General features: G+C 62.8%; 1 protein-coding gene across 6 annotated transcripts; it reads left to right on the top strand.

Annotated features, from left to right (window-relative positions):
- Positions 1-225: 225 nt before the first annotated feature.
- Positions 226-11,766, top strand: BOK (BCL2 family apoptosis regulator BOK). Of its 6 annotated transcripts, none has more exons than XR_014143304.1 (6): positions 226-482; positions 903-1,154; positions 3,756-3,884; positions 4,598-4,719; positions 9,644-9,807; positions 10,467-10,950. XR_014143304.1 is itself a non-coding variant. In XM_081813202.1 (5 exons), the coding sequence occupies exons 2-5, from the start codon at positions 932-934 to the stop codon at positions 10,578-10,580; spliced, it is 630 nt and encodes a 209-aa protein (XP_081669328.1). In that variant the 5' UTR covers positions 234-482; positions 903-931; the 3' UTR covers positions 10,581-10,950. The 6 variants fall into 6 exon arrangements, 4 of the variants coding, with proteins under 4 accessions (XP_081669328.1, XP_081669329.1, XP_030877905.1 ...); XR_014143303.1 differs by lacking the exon at positions 10,467-10,950 and adding an exon at positions 10,957-11,237 and having other exon boundaries at positions 227-482; XM_081813202.1 differs by lacking the exon at positions 4,598-4,719 and having other exon boundaries at positions 234-482.
- Positions 11,767-15,409: the final 3,643 nt, after the last annotated feature.

Here is a 15,409-nt window from a genome sequence, read left to right as displayed (position 1 = left end):
CTACGAAACAATAAGAAAATGGAGCCGGGTGTGAACCCGGGCGGCCGATGCCAGAGCTAGGCTCCAATCACCGGGCCTTGCAGGAACAGCTCCTGCCCCGTGGCCCTCTCCGAGCCTTACCGGGAACTCTCTCAGTCCTCCTTAAGCGGGGAGGCGGCGGGGAAGCTCTGGGCCGCGGCTCCGCCCCGGGGGCTGCCTTTTCCTTAGAAGGCGAAGCCCCAAGCCTCGCCTCTCGCCGGCAGAGAGCCGCGCTGTGCGCCCCGCGCGCCCCTCGCCGCGACGCCGCCGCCGCACCCCGCAGGAGCGCGGAGGCCCGTGCACTCGCGCGCCAGCCGGGCCCAGGCGCGGACGGGCTGGCGAGGGGCGGGCGCGCGTCCTCGCCGCTTTGGATGGAAGGATCGAGGTCGGCGGAGACGGCGGCCAGGAGATCCTGAGGCTAGAGCTCCTCCACAGCCCCGCGCCCGCGACATGCCGCGGGAGAGGTGAGCAGGGCGACCTCGCCGTGGGAACGGCGACGCCCGGGACAAACACCGAGGACGGCGAGGCGCGGGGGCGGGTGTGCTCCGAGCGCGCGGCCGGGCAGGGTCCTGGCCGTCGCCTGTCACCCGCCCGCGCCTCCGCTGCCCGCGCACTCGTCTTCGAGCGCGGGCACGGCGGCCCCAAAGCATATCGCCATCTCCCCGCGGTCCTTCCTATCCCGGGCAGCCGTGGGGATCTTTGTGATTTAACTTGGAATCCGAAAGAATGTGACACCATGTTCGGTGTCACAAAACGAACGGTCCCTCGCAGTTGGCGGCAGCCCTTCCCCGCGCCCCGCTGCGCCCTCCCTGCGGGGCGACCTCTTCCCAGGGCTGGCTCCCCGCCGCCAGCCAGGCCGGGGCGCTGAGCTCGTCTCCCCGCAGGTGCCGCGCCCCTGGCCCGCGTCCTCGCCATGGAGGTGCTGCGGCGCTCCTCGGTCTTCGCCGCGGAGATCATGGACGCCTTTGACCGCTCGCCCACCGACAAGGAGCTGGTGGCCCAGGCCAAGGCGCTCGGCCGGGAGTTCGTGCACGCGCGGCTGCTGCGCGCTGGCCTCGCCTGGAGCGCGCCTGAGCGCGCCGCTCCCGCCCCCGGAGGCCGCCTGGCCGAGGTGTGCGCGGTGCTGCTGCGCCTGGGTGAGTGCGGCCCGGCCGGCGGGTCCTCCGGAGGCGTCCTCCGCTGCTGGGCCTCAGTTTCCTTTGCGGGCAGAGAGGGGGTGGCCGGGGGTGTTGGGGATAGCCTTGTGCAGGGCACACCTACCCACACTCCCCTCTTTACCCCTTAGGCTCACCTGCCCACCCGCCACATTGCTCCCCAACATGCCTGCTCAGCCCAGATTTCAGACATTCTGGCCATAAAGACTAGAAAGCTCCAGGAAGAATACTGTTTTGGTGGCTGAACTTCCAGAGTGACCCTTGTACTGAGCTGGGCACAAAAATCCTTTGTGGGACCACGTGTCCCGATGTTTGTTTTGGAAAGTAGGTCTTTGCGGCTCCTGCCTGAAATCCCACTGCTCTTTCCTCTTGATGTGGAGGCCTGGTAGGGCTCCCTCTGGAAATTCGGTGCCCCAGGAGGGTCAAAGCCACCATGGGTCTGGGCAGCCAAATCCCACCTGGCCAGCGGGTCATGCTTAGACAGCTAGGGTTACTTAGTTGGAGTGGGGTCCCACCCAGCAGGGTAACTGTTTCCATCTTCGGAGGGGGTGGGGCCAGCCCAGCTGATTCAGTTTACTTCACCACCAGGACTCAGGTCGCTCACTCTATAACTGGTTGTTGGGAGTGGGGAGCAAAGATGGAGCCCTGATGGGGTGGCTCTCCACACCGAGTGTGGAGAAATGCTGGTCCAGGATGCAGGGCTGTAGGGGGTGCTCTGTGAAAGGGGACACCCTGTCTCTTCCCAGACTGACACCAGTGTCTCTTTGTGCCCTGTTTGTGCTGTGTAGACCCAGCTGCCCAGGTGTGGGGCAGACACACAGATTCCATGGGGGCAGTGTAGAAGATTGTTAGGAAGGCTGCTAGCCCACCCAGGCCTCGGGGGAGGTGGAGAGCCAGTGGGGTTTGGGGAATCAGGCAGGGGTCCAGAGGACCTGGGCTCCCATGAGGTCAGCCACCAATGGCCGTTCCCTCAGCTGGGCAGTGGGGATGGCACTGGGGGAACATTCTAGAGGGCCTTGGAGAAGATGTTTCTTTGGTCTCCCAAGAGGCCCCCCAAACCCTGGGGTAGCCAGAAGGAAGTCTTGCCTCCGTCCTGGCCTGCTCTGCGACTCTGCCCCCAGCCTCTCCGTCTCTGTCTCCTTGTCTGTGAACAGGAGCTGGGTCCTGCCTCTGCCCTGAGCCCAGAGTCCCTATTGTTTAAACTTGTCTGGAAAGCCTGCTTTGGGCTCTGCCGTTCTGAGCAGACTGGTTTCTGTGCCCTCAATCCCCTGTGTCCCACCCTGGAGCCCCAACGCTTCGGGCCTGGTCTTGGGGAGCAGGGGCTGGCCAGGTGCCCAGCACTGGCCCTCTCAGGAGCAGGGCCTTCAAGGTCCTTCCCCAGCGCCAGGCTCTGTGTAGTCCCTGGGACTCTGCCCTGGCAGATGGCTAAGGAGGGCGATGACTTGGACCCCCAGAGCCCTCTCGTTCATGCCTTTCTGCTGCATTCTGCTCTTGGAGCTGCTCTGCGTAGCCCCCTCATGGCTGGCGCTGTCCCCCTGCCCCCCCAGTGTGCCCCTAACCGCCCCCCCCAGCACAGACGCCTAGCTCCTGGTGCAGCGGCTCACAGGAAGAAGCCTGGGTCATGTCCCCATGGGTGGTCTCTTGGGCCCTGTCCCCAGCAGCCCCGAGGTCTGCATGTGGGAACGGTCAGGCCCGCCCTGGGAATTTCCATGCCCCCCGCCCGCCCCCAACCGCCCACCAGCCTCGCCAGTTTCTGCTCTGCATCCAGATCTTAGTTAATTAGATGGAGTGCAGCTGGCCCCAGGGATGACGCGGACGCCCTTATCGGCCCGGGCTGTCCTGTCCACAGCATTTCCCTGTTTGCGTTGGCTGCATAAGTGACTGGGCTGGGGGACACCCAGTCCGCGGGCTGTGTGGAATTCCCGGCACATCCCTTCCAGGGGCGCCGCAGCGCGCGCGGGCAGCGGGCAGGGCCGCTGAGAGGGCATTTCCTCTGCTGAGTGTGGCCACCCATCCAGACACACCCACTTGGCACCGGGAGCCCAGGTTTGAGCCTGGGCGGTGCTGGTGGCCCCGGGCAATTGCTTAGCTTCTCGGTTCACGGAGCGGAGCCAGGGCCTGAGCCAGGACGCCCCTCTGAGGCTGCGTCCAGGGGCCTCACCTGTGTGGGGTCGCTGGCATAGTCCCCGCCCATGCAGGGCTCTGGCTGCCTGCCCAGTCCGCCTGCCGCCCGGGCAGCTCACTGTGGGCCATGAGTCACACATCAGGCACGGCCCTTGCTCCTGCTTGGGATTCCCGCCCCACCGGCCCAGCCGGCTTGGCCCTGGGTGGGGGCGGGGGGTGGCTGGCTTGTCAGAAGGCGCGGGCCGCAGGGGCAGGTCTGGGGGTGCCCACGGTATCCCCTTGGTCTTCTTGTCCCCAGGGGCCACGGTGGGGTCAAGTGGGGGTGGCAATTTGACAGGCTGAGTCGGGGGTCAGCGATCAGGCCTGTTCAGTGCTATGGGCCATGAGCAGTGGGCTGGTGACGGCGGGGCTGGGGTCAGGCAGGCACGACCACCTCTGACCCCCTGTGTGACTGCCTAGGGGATGAGCTGGAGCTGATTCGGCCCAGCGTCTACCGCAACGTGGCTCGCCAGCTAAACATCTCCCTGCAGTCTGAGACCGTGGTGACTGACGCCTTCCTGGCTGTGGCCTCTCAAATCTTCTCCGGAGGTAGGCCTGGGCACCCACCCTGGGGCGCCCATGGTGCTGCGGTGGGCCGGGGTCTGTGGGCCAGAGCAGGGCCTTGCTGCAAGTAGCCCCCACAGGTCCCGGAGCCACCTTCCAGCTGCACAAACAGGCCCAGAAGCTTGACTCAAACAGGGCTGTGCGGTGCCTCCCCGGGTTCTGAGGACGGTGGGTCCGTCCGCTGGGCAGCTGGCCCCGGGCCTCTCACGTGGCTCTGACTGGCATTAGCTGGGGTGCAGTGGACTGAGGTCTTGCTAGGCTGCGAGGTCCAGGTTGCCCGTTGGTGTTGCTCGTTGGCTGGAGGGGGGCCAGGCTGTCCCCAGTGTGTCCTGCATGTGGCCCGGGGCCTGGGGAACGGGCGTCTCACGGCGTGGCACCAGGTCCCAAAGGGGAGGGTCACAAACAGCCTGGGTGGGCATCGTCAGGCTCTTGTGCTGTAACCCCAGAAGTTACACTCTCACTCTGCCGAGTTCTGTTGGTCAAAGGCACGTCGCGGGGGGAGCCCCACATCCCAGGGAGGGGGATTCAGGAGGGCATGAGCCCCAGTGCAGCGGCTTGCTGGAGAGTCTCTGGGGAATCGCAATACACCTGTCTCACCTGGCTAGCCCACACTCACCTGGGAATCTCTTGGTGCCCCATCTGTGCCCTCACCCCCAACTTCAGCTCCTGCTGCTTCCTGTCTGAACACCCACCTCTAGGCTCACAGGAGGCTACAGGACCCCCCAACCCTTCTCCTGTCCCCGTGTCCTCTCCTTGGAACCCTGCTGGGCTCTCTGTGGTCCGTAGACCTCCATCGACCTCATCTCCCCACCTGTGCTCTGTGAGTCTGTCCCTGCGTCCTGCTGTGTAACGGGCCAAGCTCTGCCATCTAAGCCACCGGAGCCCCAACCCCACTCAGCACCTCCTCTGTCAGCAAATCCCGCAGGTGTTCCCTGGCACCCCGAGGTGCTGAACGGGACAGCCAGTCCCAGCCCTCAGGGAGGGAAAGCTGGGGCCATGGAGCTAGAGAGCTCCGGATGCTGCATCCCAGCTGGAGTGGGGAGTGAGTGGTCATGTGCCAAGTGGGGAGGGCCAGCCTCCCTCTGGTGCTTTCTGGAAGGTCCCCAGGCAGCAGGGAGGCCTCATACCCCCTCCTCTGGGAGGCGGTTCTGGGTCTGTTGCTGACCAGCCGAGTGACCTTGGCCTTGGTTTTCTTGTCCATAGGATGATTGGGACAGCCGCAGAGTTAGGGTAGGGGGTACCAGGGGGAGCCACAGTCCCCACCCCCTGCAGATGCAGCCCACACTCTGCAGGGGAACACCTCCCCCACTGCAGGGGAAAGGACATGGAGTAGAGGGGCTGCCTCATCCCATTGGAGGTGGACCCCCAGCCCAGCTGATGTCCAGCCCCACTGACCACATCCCTCTGGGGTGACCACATGTTGACCTCTAGTATCCCTTCCCAGTGAGGCCCCACCAACTCCTGGTGGGTGTGGTGGGGACACAGGATGGCCAGCTGCAGAAGCCAGCCTTCTCCAGGCTGCCACCAGTCATCACGGACACCCCAGGGGTCAGCAAGGCTAGGACATCGTGACGGGGGTGCTTGGGTGAGCTGGTCGGAGGGCCAGTTTTCTTCAGAGTGTTCTAACAGTCCTGACCTCGGTCCTGGGGGAACCCCGTGAGGGTGACGTGGGAAGGTGCCTTGAGGAGGAGGCAGCAGGGGGGGCCCAGGAAGACTGAGGTGCAGCAGGCATTCGAGGCTGGTGACCACCTTCAGCCCTCCCTGGGCTCCTGTGTCCTGGGCCTGATGCTGGTGCGTGGGTGGCCGCCCTGTGTCTGTCTTGGGGGTTGGGCGGCTGGTTTATGAGCCGAGGTCTGGCTTTAAAAGGAAGGCTTATCTCTGAGAATGCAGCTCTGGCCTGCTGGTGGTTGGGACCGAGCCGGGAGGCCCGACTAGGCCCCTGGGTGGTGGCTGGTGTGTGGGCAGGAGACAGCGGACAGGGGGCCCAACACAGCGCACCCAGTCCACCTGCCCGGCCTTGCTCGGTGTGGGTACAGACCCGAGAGGTTCAGAAAGGCTCTGGGCTCTGGGAGGGCGATGGAAGGCCTTGGGACCGGGGAGGGGTGGGGATAATGGACACAGGCCACTGGCAGCTCAGTCCACTTGTGGAGTTCAGTTAAAGTCTTGTGATTTTCATTGGAGATGGGGCAGAATATACCCCTTCACGTTCAAGCACCTCCAGCCACTCAGCGCCCGCAGGCCTGCCCCACGCGGCCCCCGCTCCTTCCTTCTGGCAGAGCCTCCACACCTGCACCCGCCCCATGGGGCTCTGGGGCAGCTGCTCTCTCACTGGCTGTGTGACCTGCAGCTGGTGTCTTAACATCTCTGAACCTCAGGGCCACCTGGAAAGGGAGCAGGGGCGGGGCTCTGTGGAGCATGGCGTTGTGGATCTGCCGGCTCTGCGGCGACCTGGCTCTCAGACTGTGCCCCTCGCCAGCTTGGCTGCCCCTCCCACCCTCCCCCTTGCTGCCAGGCCTCCCCTTTGCCCCTCGTCCACCCCCCTTTCTCCACAGGGTCAGCCCCAGCCACAAGGCGCTGGCCAGCCTTGGTCCATCCCTGTCTCCCCGTGGCCCCCCCGGGGGGCCTGGCCTTGCACACACTGACCCTCACGCTGCACCCTGTGCCCCCACTTCCTCCTGGCAGGCCCCCTGGGGTGTGGGCAGTGCCTGAGGCAGGGCTCTGGCTGGCGGCCGGGGCAGCTTGGAGGGCAGGGACCTGTGGAGGTGTCTCTGAGCGGCCGTGCTCCCGTCAGAGGCAGTGGCCACCAGCGCAGCTCCTGGCAGCGTTCGCCCTTTGGCTGCTCAGCTCCCTTCAGGGGAAACACTGATTTTTCCCTCCCTGATTAAAAGTTGGCAGGAGTTTTTGTTTTCTTCTTATTATTACAAGAGCAAAATAGTTTACCACAGAAAGATCGGAAAATGCAAAAGATAAACAACTCTTAGAAACCAATACTAAAAATGAGCAAAGGATCAGAATAGAAGTTTCTCCGAGGAAGATGTGCAGCTGGCTGGGAGCCCGCGAAGAGTGCTCCCCCCCAGCCCCCAGGGTGACGCACGGGGCCCCAGCGCGAGGCCCACCGCCAGCGCACCGGGGTGGCGGGACTCAGTGGAGTCGAGCACCGGCGAGGACGTGAGCGGCGCGGCCCGGGAACGCGGTTTGACTTGAACGGAGTCCCCACTCCTGGGTGTCCGCCGAGAGAAATGAAGACTCGTGTCTGCGATACACACGTCCAGAGCGCGCCACTCCGAATAGCCACCACGTGCGGACACCCCAGACGCCCACCGGAACACCCCGTGGCCGTGGGGAGAGACGCTGAGCCCCGCGGCCACGCGGATGGACCTTGCGGACACTGTGCCCGGTGCAAGGAGCTAGACCCAGCATGGAGAGCTGGGTGGGAGCCCTTCAGAGCAGATACCTAGAACGGGGAAATCCGCGCACGCAGAGAGCGGAGGTGCGGCGGCCGGGGCTGGGGAAGGGGCCTGACTGCTGGCGGTGGGGGCGGAGCCAGAGCTGCTCAACGCACCGAAGGCCCCTGTAGTTTATGGGAATTTATTACCAACTTACGGTAATGGGATGATCTCTCCAGAAGACCCGAGGCCCGCCCCCTGGAGACCGGCGAGCCGGTGCCTTCCAGGCCTTCAAGTGTGGCCGCCACGGGGAGCTTGCCGGCCCTCGGGGGACCGTGAGGCCTCTGCGGGTCGCGGCACAGAACGTGGCGTTCACCTCGGGGAGCACGGTGCGAGACCCCTGTCACCGTGACCCGGGGCCCTGGCGGCCCGGCCGTGGAGCTGGTGGTAGCGTGCGCAGGACCTGGGTGGCGGGAATGGGGCCTCGGGGGGCCGGGGCTCAGGTGAGATTTCAGACTTGGATTTTTTTCAAAGTAAGCTCTACACCCACCGTGGGGCTTGAACGCACTCTCCCGGGATCAGGAGTCACGCTTCACCGACTGTGATCCGGCTGGGCGGGCGCTCCCTAACTTGGATTTATTTTGAAAGAGATGGAAAGTAACAGTAACAGGAGGGTTTTAGGCAGGTCCAATTTATGGGCTTCAAAATTTTTCTTGTTCTGGAGATGAAACTTACGCAACACTCAGGCATCGTGAAGGGCACCGTTCAGTGGCCTTTGGTGCATCGGCCGTTCTGTCCACCCCCACCCCCGTTTCTCATCGCCGTGGGAGAACACCGGGAGCCCCCTCGGCACTCACCTGTGCCCCTCCCCCCTGCTCCCTTTCTGTCTCCCTGCATTTACCGGCTCTGGACCGTTCACGCACATGGACTAAGATGGACCCGCACCGCATACGTGGCCTTTTGAGTCGGCTGCTTCTACTGAGCACCGTGTTTCTGAGGCTCCCCCGCAACCCGTGGCAGGTGTCAGGGCTCCATCCCTTTCCGTGGCTGAGTCCTGTCCCCCTTTATTTTCCTTTCACTTGATGGGCGCCTTGTCGTTTCCTCATTTTGGGGACTGACGGCTCTGGCTGCTGCATGCAGGTGCCCTGGGGGCAGGGGTGCCCTCTGCCGACGCTGCCTCCTGGGGCTCCCATCCTGCCAGCACCGCGGCGGCGGCGCGTGCGGGGCGTGCGCGTGCGGGGCGGCGGCCCGTGCGGGGAGTGCAGGGCAGTGGCACGTGCGGGGCGGCGGCGCTTGCGGGGCGTGTGGGGCGGTGGCGCGTGCGAGGCGTGCGGGGCATGTGGGGGCGTGCGCGTGCGGGGCGGCGGCCCGTGCGGGGAGTGCAGGGCAGTGGCACGTGCGGGCCGGTGGCGCGTGCGAGGCGTGCGGGGCATGTGGGGGCGTGCGGGGCGTGCGGGGTGTGCGGGGCGTGCGCGGCGTGGCCTTTCACAGCGCCTGCGGGCGCGCTCCGGCTGTTTGCCCCAGCGGCCCGCAAGGTGCAGCCCGCATGACATGTGAAGCTTTAATCTGATAGATGGCGATCTCTACCTTGTGTTCTCTGACCTTTCTTCGGTTATTCGTGAGGGCAGACATTTTGCAGACGTTTGATGCAGTTGTAGTTTTTCTTTGTGAAGCAGCTGTTTATTCTGTGCTCCTGTTTCTTTTGCAAGTTTTCTCTTTGCTCTCGCTGACTCGTGAGCTCTCCTTGCGCTTTAAGGAAGCCCACGCCCTAGCGTCGGCAGGCATGCTTGCCCCCACTGTCCTTCGGCGGCCTCTTCCCGCCGGGCGGGCTCCGTGCTGGTTCTGCTTCCCAGCAGCTCCTTGGTCTGGAAGGCGGTTCCCCTCACGGGCCTCGGCTGCTTTATGCACACCGTGTCCTGGTGCCCTCACCTGGCCCATCAGAACAGACAGGCCCGGGGCAGGTGCCCCTGGAGGCCGCCCCCGTGCAGTGTGTGCAGCTCTGAGTCAGTCGCCCCCACCCCAGCCTCAGTTTCCTCCTTCCCACACGGCCTTGCTGTCTCCTCACCTCCTCCAGTGGATGGTGGGCTGGGTGAGGTTGGCCTGGGCTTTGGCGCAGGTGTATGATGGAGGCTTGGAAAATCTCCGCCCGAGAACTGCCCTGGAGGGTGGCAGCGCCGACGCATCGCGGGTGGTGGCTGGGGCTCGCGGGGCGCTGCGGGGAGCTGCGGGGAGGGGCAGCGTCAGAGGCATGGCGGGGGCGTGGCTCAGAGTCTCAGCCTTCCTGTGACCCCGAGGGCTGGACCGGAGCCAGGGCTTGGGTGGCCTTCTGCTGACCAGCGTCTGTCTCTCTCCCTGCAGGCATCACGTGGGGCAAGGTGGTGTCCCTGTACTCGGTGGCCGCAGGGCTGGCCGTAGACTGTGTGCGGCAGGCCCAGCCTGCCATGGTCCACGCGCTCGTCGACTGCCTCGGGGAATTTGTGCGCAAGACCCTGGCACCCTGGCTGCGAAGGCGCGGCGGATGGGTGAGGGGGACCTGAGGTGCCCGGGCAGGGGTGGGGATGGCTGAGAGCCCGATCACCTGCGGCGGGGGTTGTGGGGGGCTGGAGGAGGGGTGAGGCCGGGCTGCCAGGCCCAGAGCTGCTCCTGCTGCCCAGCTCCGGTGCTGACCTGTCCTCTGCTACCTCCACGCCCAGAGCCTCCCCCGTCCAGCTCCGGTGCTAAAGACCTGCTGCCCCAGAGCCCCTGCGTGGCAGAAGGTGGTCTGCAGATGTGGGCCCCTTGGCCTGTGAGAGGGAAAGTCCTGTCACTGCCCAGAGCCCCCACACCCTGCCCCTCCCAGCCATGTTCCGATGCCAGGATGAGACCAGCCCAGCCCGCAGGGGTGGGTGCGTGAGTCCTACCCACCACAGTCTCCGTGCCCCCCACCTGCCTGCCCAGCCCCGGCCAGGCCTCGGGGGCTGCTGGGCCCTGGGCTTGGGGCGCCAGCCCCCCCAGAGGAGATCTCCGTTTTCTTCTCTGTGATGGGTGGTGGGCAAGGGTGTGTGACGTCCACTGGCTGGGACGACAGAGCTCAGCCTCTGCTGAGGCCAGGCGGTGGCTGGGGCTGTGGTCTCCTCTGGAGTTGGCATTGGTGGGGACAACATTGCTTCCAGGTTGACCCTTGGCTGTGGTCATTCCTCAGCAGAGGGAGCTCGCTGAGGCCTCTGTCCTCCTGCTGTCCTCCCCCCCCCCGGGAGCCAGCACAGGTCAACCCCACGCTCAGCATCCAGACTGCAGCAGGAATAGAAAGAAATAAGGAATGGCCGTTCACTGGGCTTCTGGGAAGCTCGGTTCCCACTCCTCTTCTGAGGGACGGTGTAGCTGGATTGGTCGCTTCCTGGACCCCAGGCTCCACCGTGCCGAGGCAGGACACGGGGGTGTTTGTGGCCCTGTGGGCAATAGGCGGGCGGCCGTGTTGGGAGCTGGCACCTGGCCTGGGGAGGTGGTTGAGTCCCCAGCTGGGCAGTGTCCCGTCTGCCGGCCTCTGCCCACGTCGAGCTCCTCCCTTCCCCTCCCGCGGTCCAGAGCAGACCACAGACCTTCCCTGACAGCCTCAGGCAGCTCCTCACGGGAGTCCGCTGACATCCCGCACAAGGTGCTCTGTTCTCTAACAGCGTCCTCTTGCCTCCCAGACCGACGTCCTCAAGTGTGTGGTCAGCACGGAGCCCGGCTTCCGCTCCCACTGGCTCGTGGCCGCACTCTGCAGCTTCGGACGCTTCCTGAAGGCTGCCTTTTTCGTGCTGTTGCCAGAGAGATGAGCCACTGCCTCCAGCACAGGCTGAACCCGGGCTCTCCGACCCAGGAGGCCCTGGCCCCCCGAGAGCATCCGCATCCTCGACCGGGCTGGGAAGGCTCTGACGCTCAGAGCCCCGCCTTCGTGCTGGAGGCCCTGCCCTGAGCCCCTCGCCCGCAGACCCAGGCCCTCCGGAAGGGGCAGCAGGGGGGGCCTCCCTGGCCTGGAGCTGGGCTTCAGTGCCTTCCCCGTTGCTCCCCTTCCTCTGGAAATTCTGCTCGTCCTCCTTCTGGAGCCAGAAAATCAGGGTCACCTCCTGGGTCTGAAAGGAAGGGAGATGGGAACACCAGGCTCTCACTTGATGGCCAGGTCCCCTCCGTGAAGAGGGACCTGTCAGGACATGAGCTGGCCTTGGTCCTTGTGGGCAGTGGGCCCTGCTCATTTAGTCAGAAGGTGACGCTGGCCTGGCCAAGGCTGAAGGAGCCGTGGGGTCTTACTGACCTTGGAAACGGCATAAAGCTTATGTGCTGGTTGCTTCGTCCATTTCTGGAGGGATGGGTGTGTCCCCCTCCCATGGCGGGGTCCCTGTGTGGCAGGGACCAGGGGTGGGGGGCTCCAGGATGGCACACTGACTTAAGAGTGCACGAGCCCATGAACAGGAAGGTTGGTGTGTGCGTGTTCAATTCCAATAAAGTGTCACGGCCATGGAGAGTGACCCATCTGCTTTCTTGTGCCTGTCCTCGTGCCACCGCCCAGGGCCCGCACAGAGGCGGTGAGCCCAGTGTGATAAACATGAAGCCCACGAGTGTCCCAGCGTCTTCCCTGATGAGGGGTCTGCGGCCACGCTCCACGATGGGGAGCTCATGTGCGCACATACATGCGTGCACGCACACGCACGCGCTCCTAGTCACACTCATGCGCATGCACCGGTAACGAGTGGCGGGTTGCTCAGCCGTCCTGCCTGGTGCGGCTCCACACTCCAGCCGGGCCATTCGATGCCTTCTCTTGGCCAACAACAGCCTCCACCCCCTTCATGGGCTCCCCCGTGGCCACCTCGGGGCTGGCTCCGGGCAGTCCTCACTCTGTGCTTTCTGATGCAAGGACATTGTCCCCAAGCGGGCCCGACTCCTGCTCGGCCACAGGCACACGGTGCCGGGGGGCTGCGATGTGGCCTCTCTCAGTCTGGTTCCTGTTCTGGACGACGAGTGGCTGAGGCCTGCTGAGGTCAGCTGGCCCTGCCTTCCCATCCAGCCTCCCAGGGAAGCAGGAATCCTGACAGATGAGGCTTTTGTGCACGAGCGGCAGCCTGTCCACACCTCGCCGGGAGTCGGCTGCGCTGGGAGGCCCGTTGCTTCCTTCAAGCCCTGCCTGGCCCCCTTGCACCCTCCCCAGGGCCGGTGCCCTGGTCAGGTCAGGTCTGCTGCACCTGCCTCGTGTCCTCCCTCACGCCTGGCCCCAATCCTGAGGCAGGCAGGCAGCAGAGGGGATGCTCAGGACAGTAGCGAGGTCTGAGGCTGCTCGGACACACAGGGTTAGAAAACGCAGCGGACGAGATGCCCCATTTCCAACAGCAACAAAAAGATCAGATTCCTACACATCAACCACACAGGAAGCCTGAGAGCCCGTGTGAGGAAAACTATTGATATACCTTCAAGACCCCAAGTGGGCTTGAGCAGACAAACACCATGTTCTGGAGACAAAATCCATCTCATGAAGACAATTCTTCATTAAGTCAATTTATACATTTAATGCCATCCTTGTAAACACATCAGAATGGTTTTTTTTTTTTTTTAAGATTTTATTTATTTGACAGAGAGAGAGAACACAAGCAGGGGGAGTGGGAGAGGGAGAAGCAGGCTTCCGCGGAGCAGGGAGCCTGATGTGGGGCTCGAACCCAGGACCCTGGGATCATGACCTGAGCCCGAGGCAGATGCTTAACGATGGAGCCACCCAGGCGCCCCAGAATGGGTTTTTTTAAACTAATTATAAAGTTCACATGGGAGGAAATTTTTTTTAAAAAGCAAAAATAGCCAGGAAGAACCTTAAAAAGGAGAGAGGTGAGGGAGCAGTCTGCCTGCCACCGAGCCCTGTGCGGCATCTGGCGTGGAACCTGGTGGGGGACCACATGCAGGTGGTGGCCGGGGGACCTGGGACGGCCACAGTCAGACCCCGGTGCCCACGACACGGAGTCAGCGAGGAAGGTGTGGAGAAGATGCGTTTGCTGACAAGCGTGGACAGAGACCAGGTGGGATCGTAGGTCACCTTGGACACGGACACGAGTTCCACGTGGACCACAGGGCTAAGTGTAAGCACGAAGTAAGTACTACAAGAAATGGGTGATTTTTCTCTGTAACTGGGGAGTAGACAAAACCTTCCTAAATATGACTCAAAATTCAGGAACAATAAAGACAAAATACTGGGTAAAAATGTTTATAACATCTAACATTTTCAAAAACATTTTAACTGAGACAGAAAGCAGGAGTGGTCTCCAGGGCCTGGGGCTGGGGGTGGCGGTGACCATCACGTGGTTATGGGGCTCCTGGGGCGACAGAAACGTCTTGGGAGTGGATAGTGGTGACGGCTGCACAATGCTGTGAATGTACGAGATACCACTGCATTGCACGGTCTAGCTTTTATACACCTTAAGATGGTGAGCTTTATGTCGCAACAGTGCATTTAACCCAATAAAAAAGCCGTAATTGAACATTAAGAATATCAGGATTAATACTGCTAATTCAAAAGAGCTCAGCTACAAAATTCCAGAACAAAAAGAAAAAAAAGAAATGCAAACCCAATCGACCCCAGCTCCCTCTCCCCATTCAGTAGGCTAGCCCATCCCAGCGCCAACCACAGCCGGTCAGTGGGGCAGGCGGTGGGGGCGGGATGGCACAGTCCCTGCGGGGACGGGTCCCGTGTGCCATTCCCTTGGCGCTGGCAACCCCACCCCTCGACATCTAGCCCGCACACGCCGGCAGAAACCCCAAGCGACAGGTTGTTCATGTGACGTCATCAGCCGAAGCCGGAAGCAGTGCGGGCATCCAGCAGGAGGGGACCTGCCTGGGAAGCCGGGGCTTGGCCGCGGTGCCATCCCCGCACCTGAGCTCCTCACCCAGGGCCACCAAAGCGCCCCTTACTGCAGAGTTCCGACAATAAAGTCACGGAGGAGGTGTCTCATAAGAAAGCCACCTTGGGAACGGTTGATCTGTGGAAATTAAACAAATGAGCTTGTAGGTCGGGTCGCTGAGCTAAGCTTAACCCAGGAAAACCAATTATTCCAATTATACTATATTTTCACTTTATTTCTTTGCTGTGAAAGGTGCAAAAACAAGAGGAACAACTGCAAGCTCTAGGCGTGGTCTTGTTGTTAATAACAGTATTATTATCCTGAAAACATTACAGGTCTCTGTAGCATAAAGCAAGTAACATTGCAAAGAACCAAGATTTTTTTTACCTTAGAAGAGCTCAAAATCCAAGCACGTAAGTAAAACATTCTGTAATCCTAAAACGTGCGTTGGAAATGGTTCGGACGCATACTACTTTGTCTTTAAACGCAGAAGCGTGTGACGCACGCGGGGCGGTGAGAGGGACCCTACCACCATCTCCGCCCACGCAAGGACGGAGAAAATGAAGCATGAGGCTGTTTCCGGGCGGGAGGCAGGGCAGTGCGCCCGGGCCTCGGAGCCCGCCCCACCCGCCGTGGCGCCGGCTGCCCCTGGCCCGCAGTCGCCCACTACAGCTCCGCCACAGCCCCGCGTGGGGCTCCTGGGCTCCCTGACGCCAACAGCCGACAATTAAAGGGAAGAATCCCTCTTTCACGCTGGGTTTCTGGCGGGAAGTTATTTCGGGGCAACCAAGCTGAGGCTGATGCACGTGGAGGGAGGTTCTTCCAGGGCGCTTCATCCCCGAACACAGGGTGACCACAGCGGGAGCGCCTGGCTGGCTCAGCCAGGGGCGCATGTGACTCTCGGTCTCGGGGTCCAGAGTTTGCGCCCCATGCCAGCCAGAGAGATTACTAAAAAACAAGTCGGGGGTGGGAAGCCTGTCCCTTCCCTACTTCAGGTGTCTGTGGCGTCTCCTTCCTTGTTGCCTGTCCCTGAATGTCCCTCTCCATGTCTGACGAGCTCCTTCTGTTCCTCTCTCCATGCTGCCTCTCTCACACCATGGCTACAGGACAAGAACATCGTGAGGCCCATGCAGCTCTTTGACGGGGTCACCCAGCTCCCCAGGAGAGTGGGTCCGTTGTCCTGGTGGAACCCCCCCTTCTCTTCCTGGGTCTGTCCTCGTCCTCGCCCTGCCCTGGGGGCTGTGGGGGCTTCAGTGATCCAGACTGCTGGAGCCAAAGGGGCCGGGGC

The sequence above is a fragment of the Leptonychotes weddellii genome, chromosome 3, assembly GCF_054177405.1.
Source record: "Leptonychotes weddellii isolate Sample4059 chromosome 3, ASM5417740v2, whole genome shotgun sequence".
Taxonomy (NCBI): Eukaryota; Metazoa; Chordata; class Mammalia; order Carnivora; family Phocidae; genus Leptonychotes; species Leptonychotes weddellii.
Note: the sequence above shows the minus strand (reverse complement) of the source record. Positions and strands in the feature narration are given on the sequence as shown.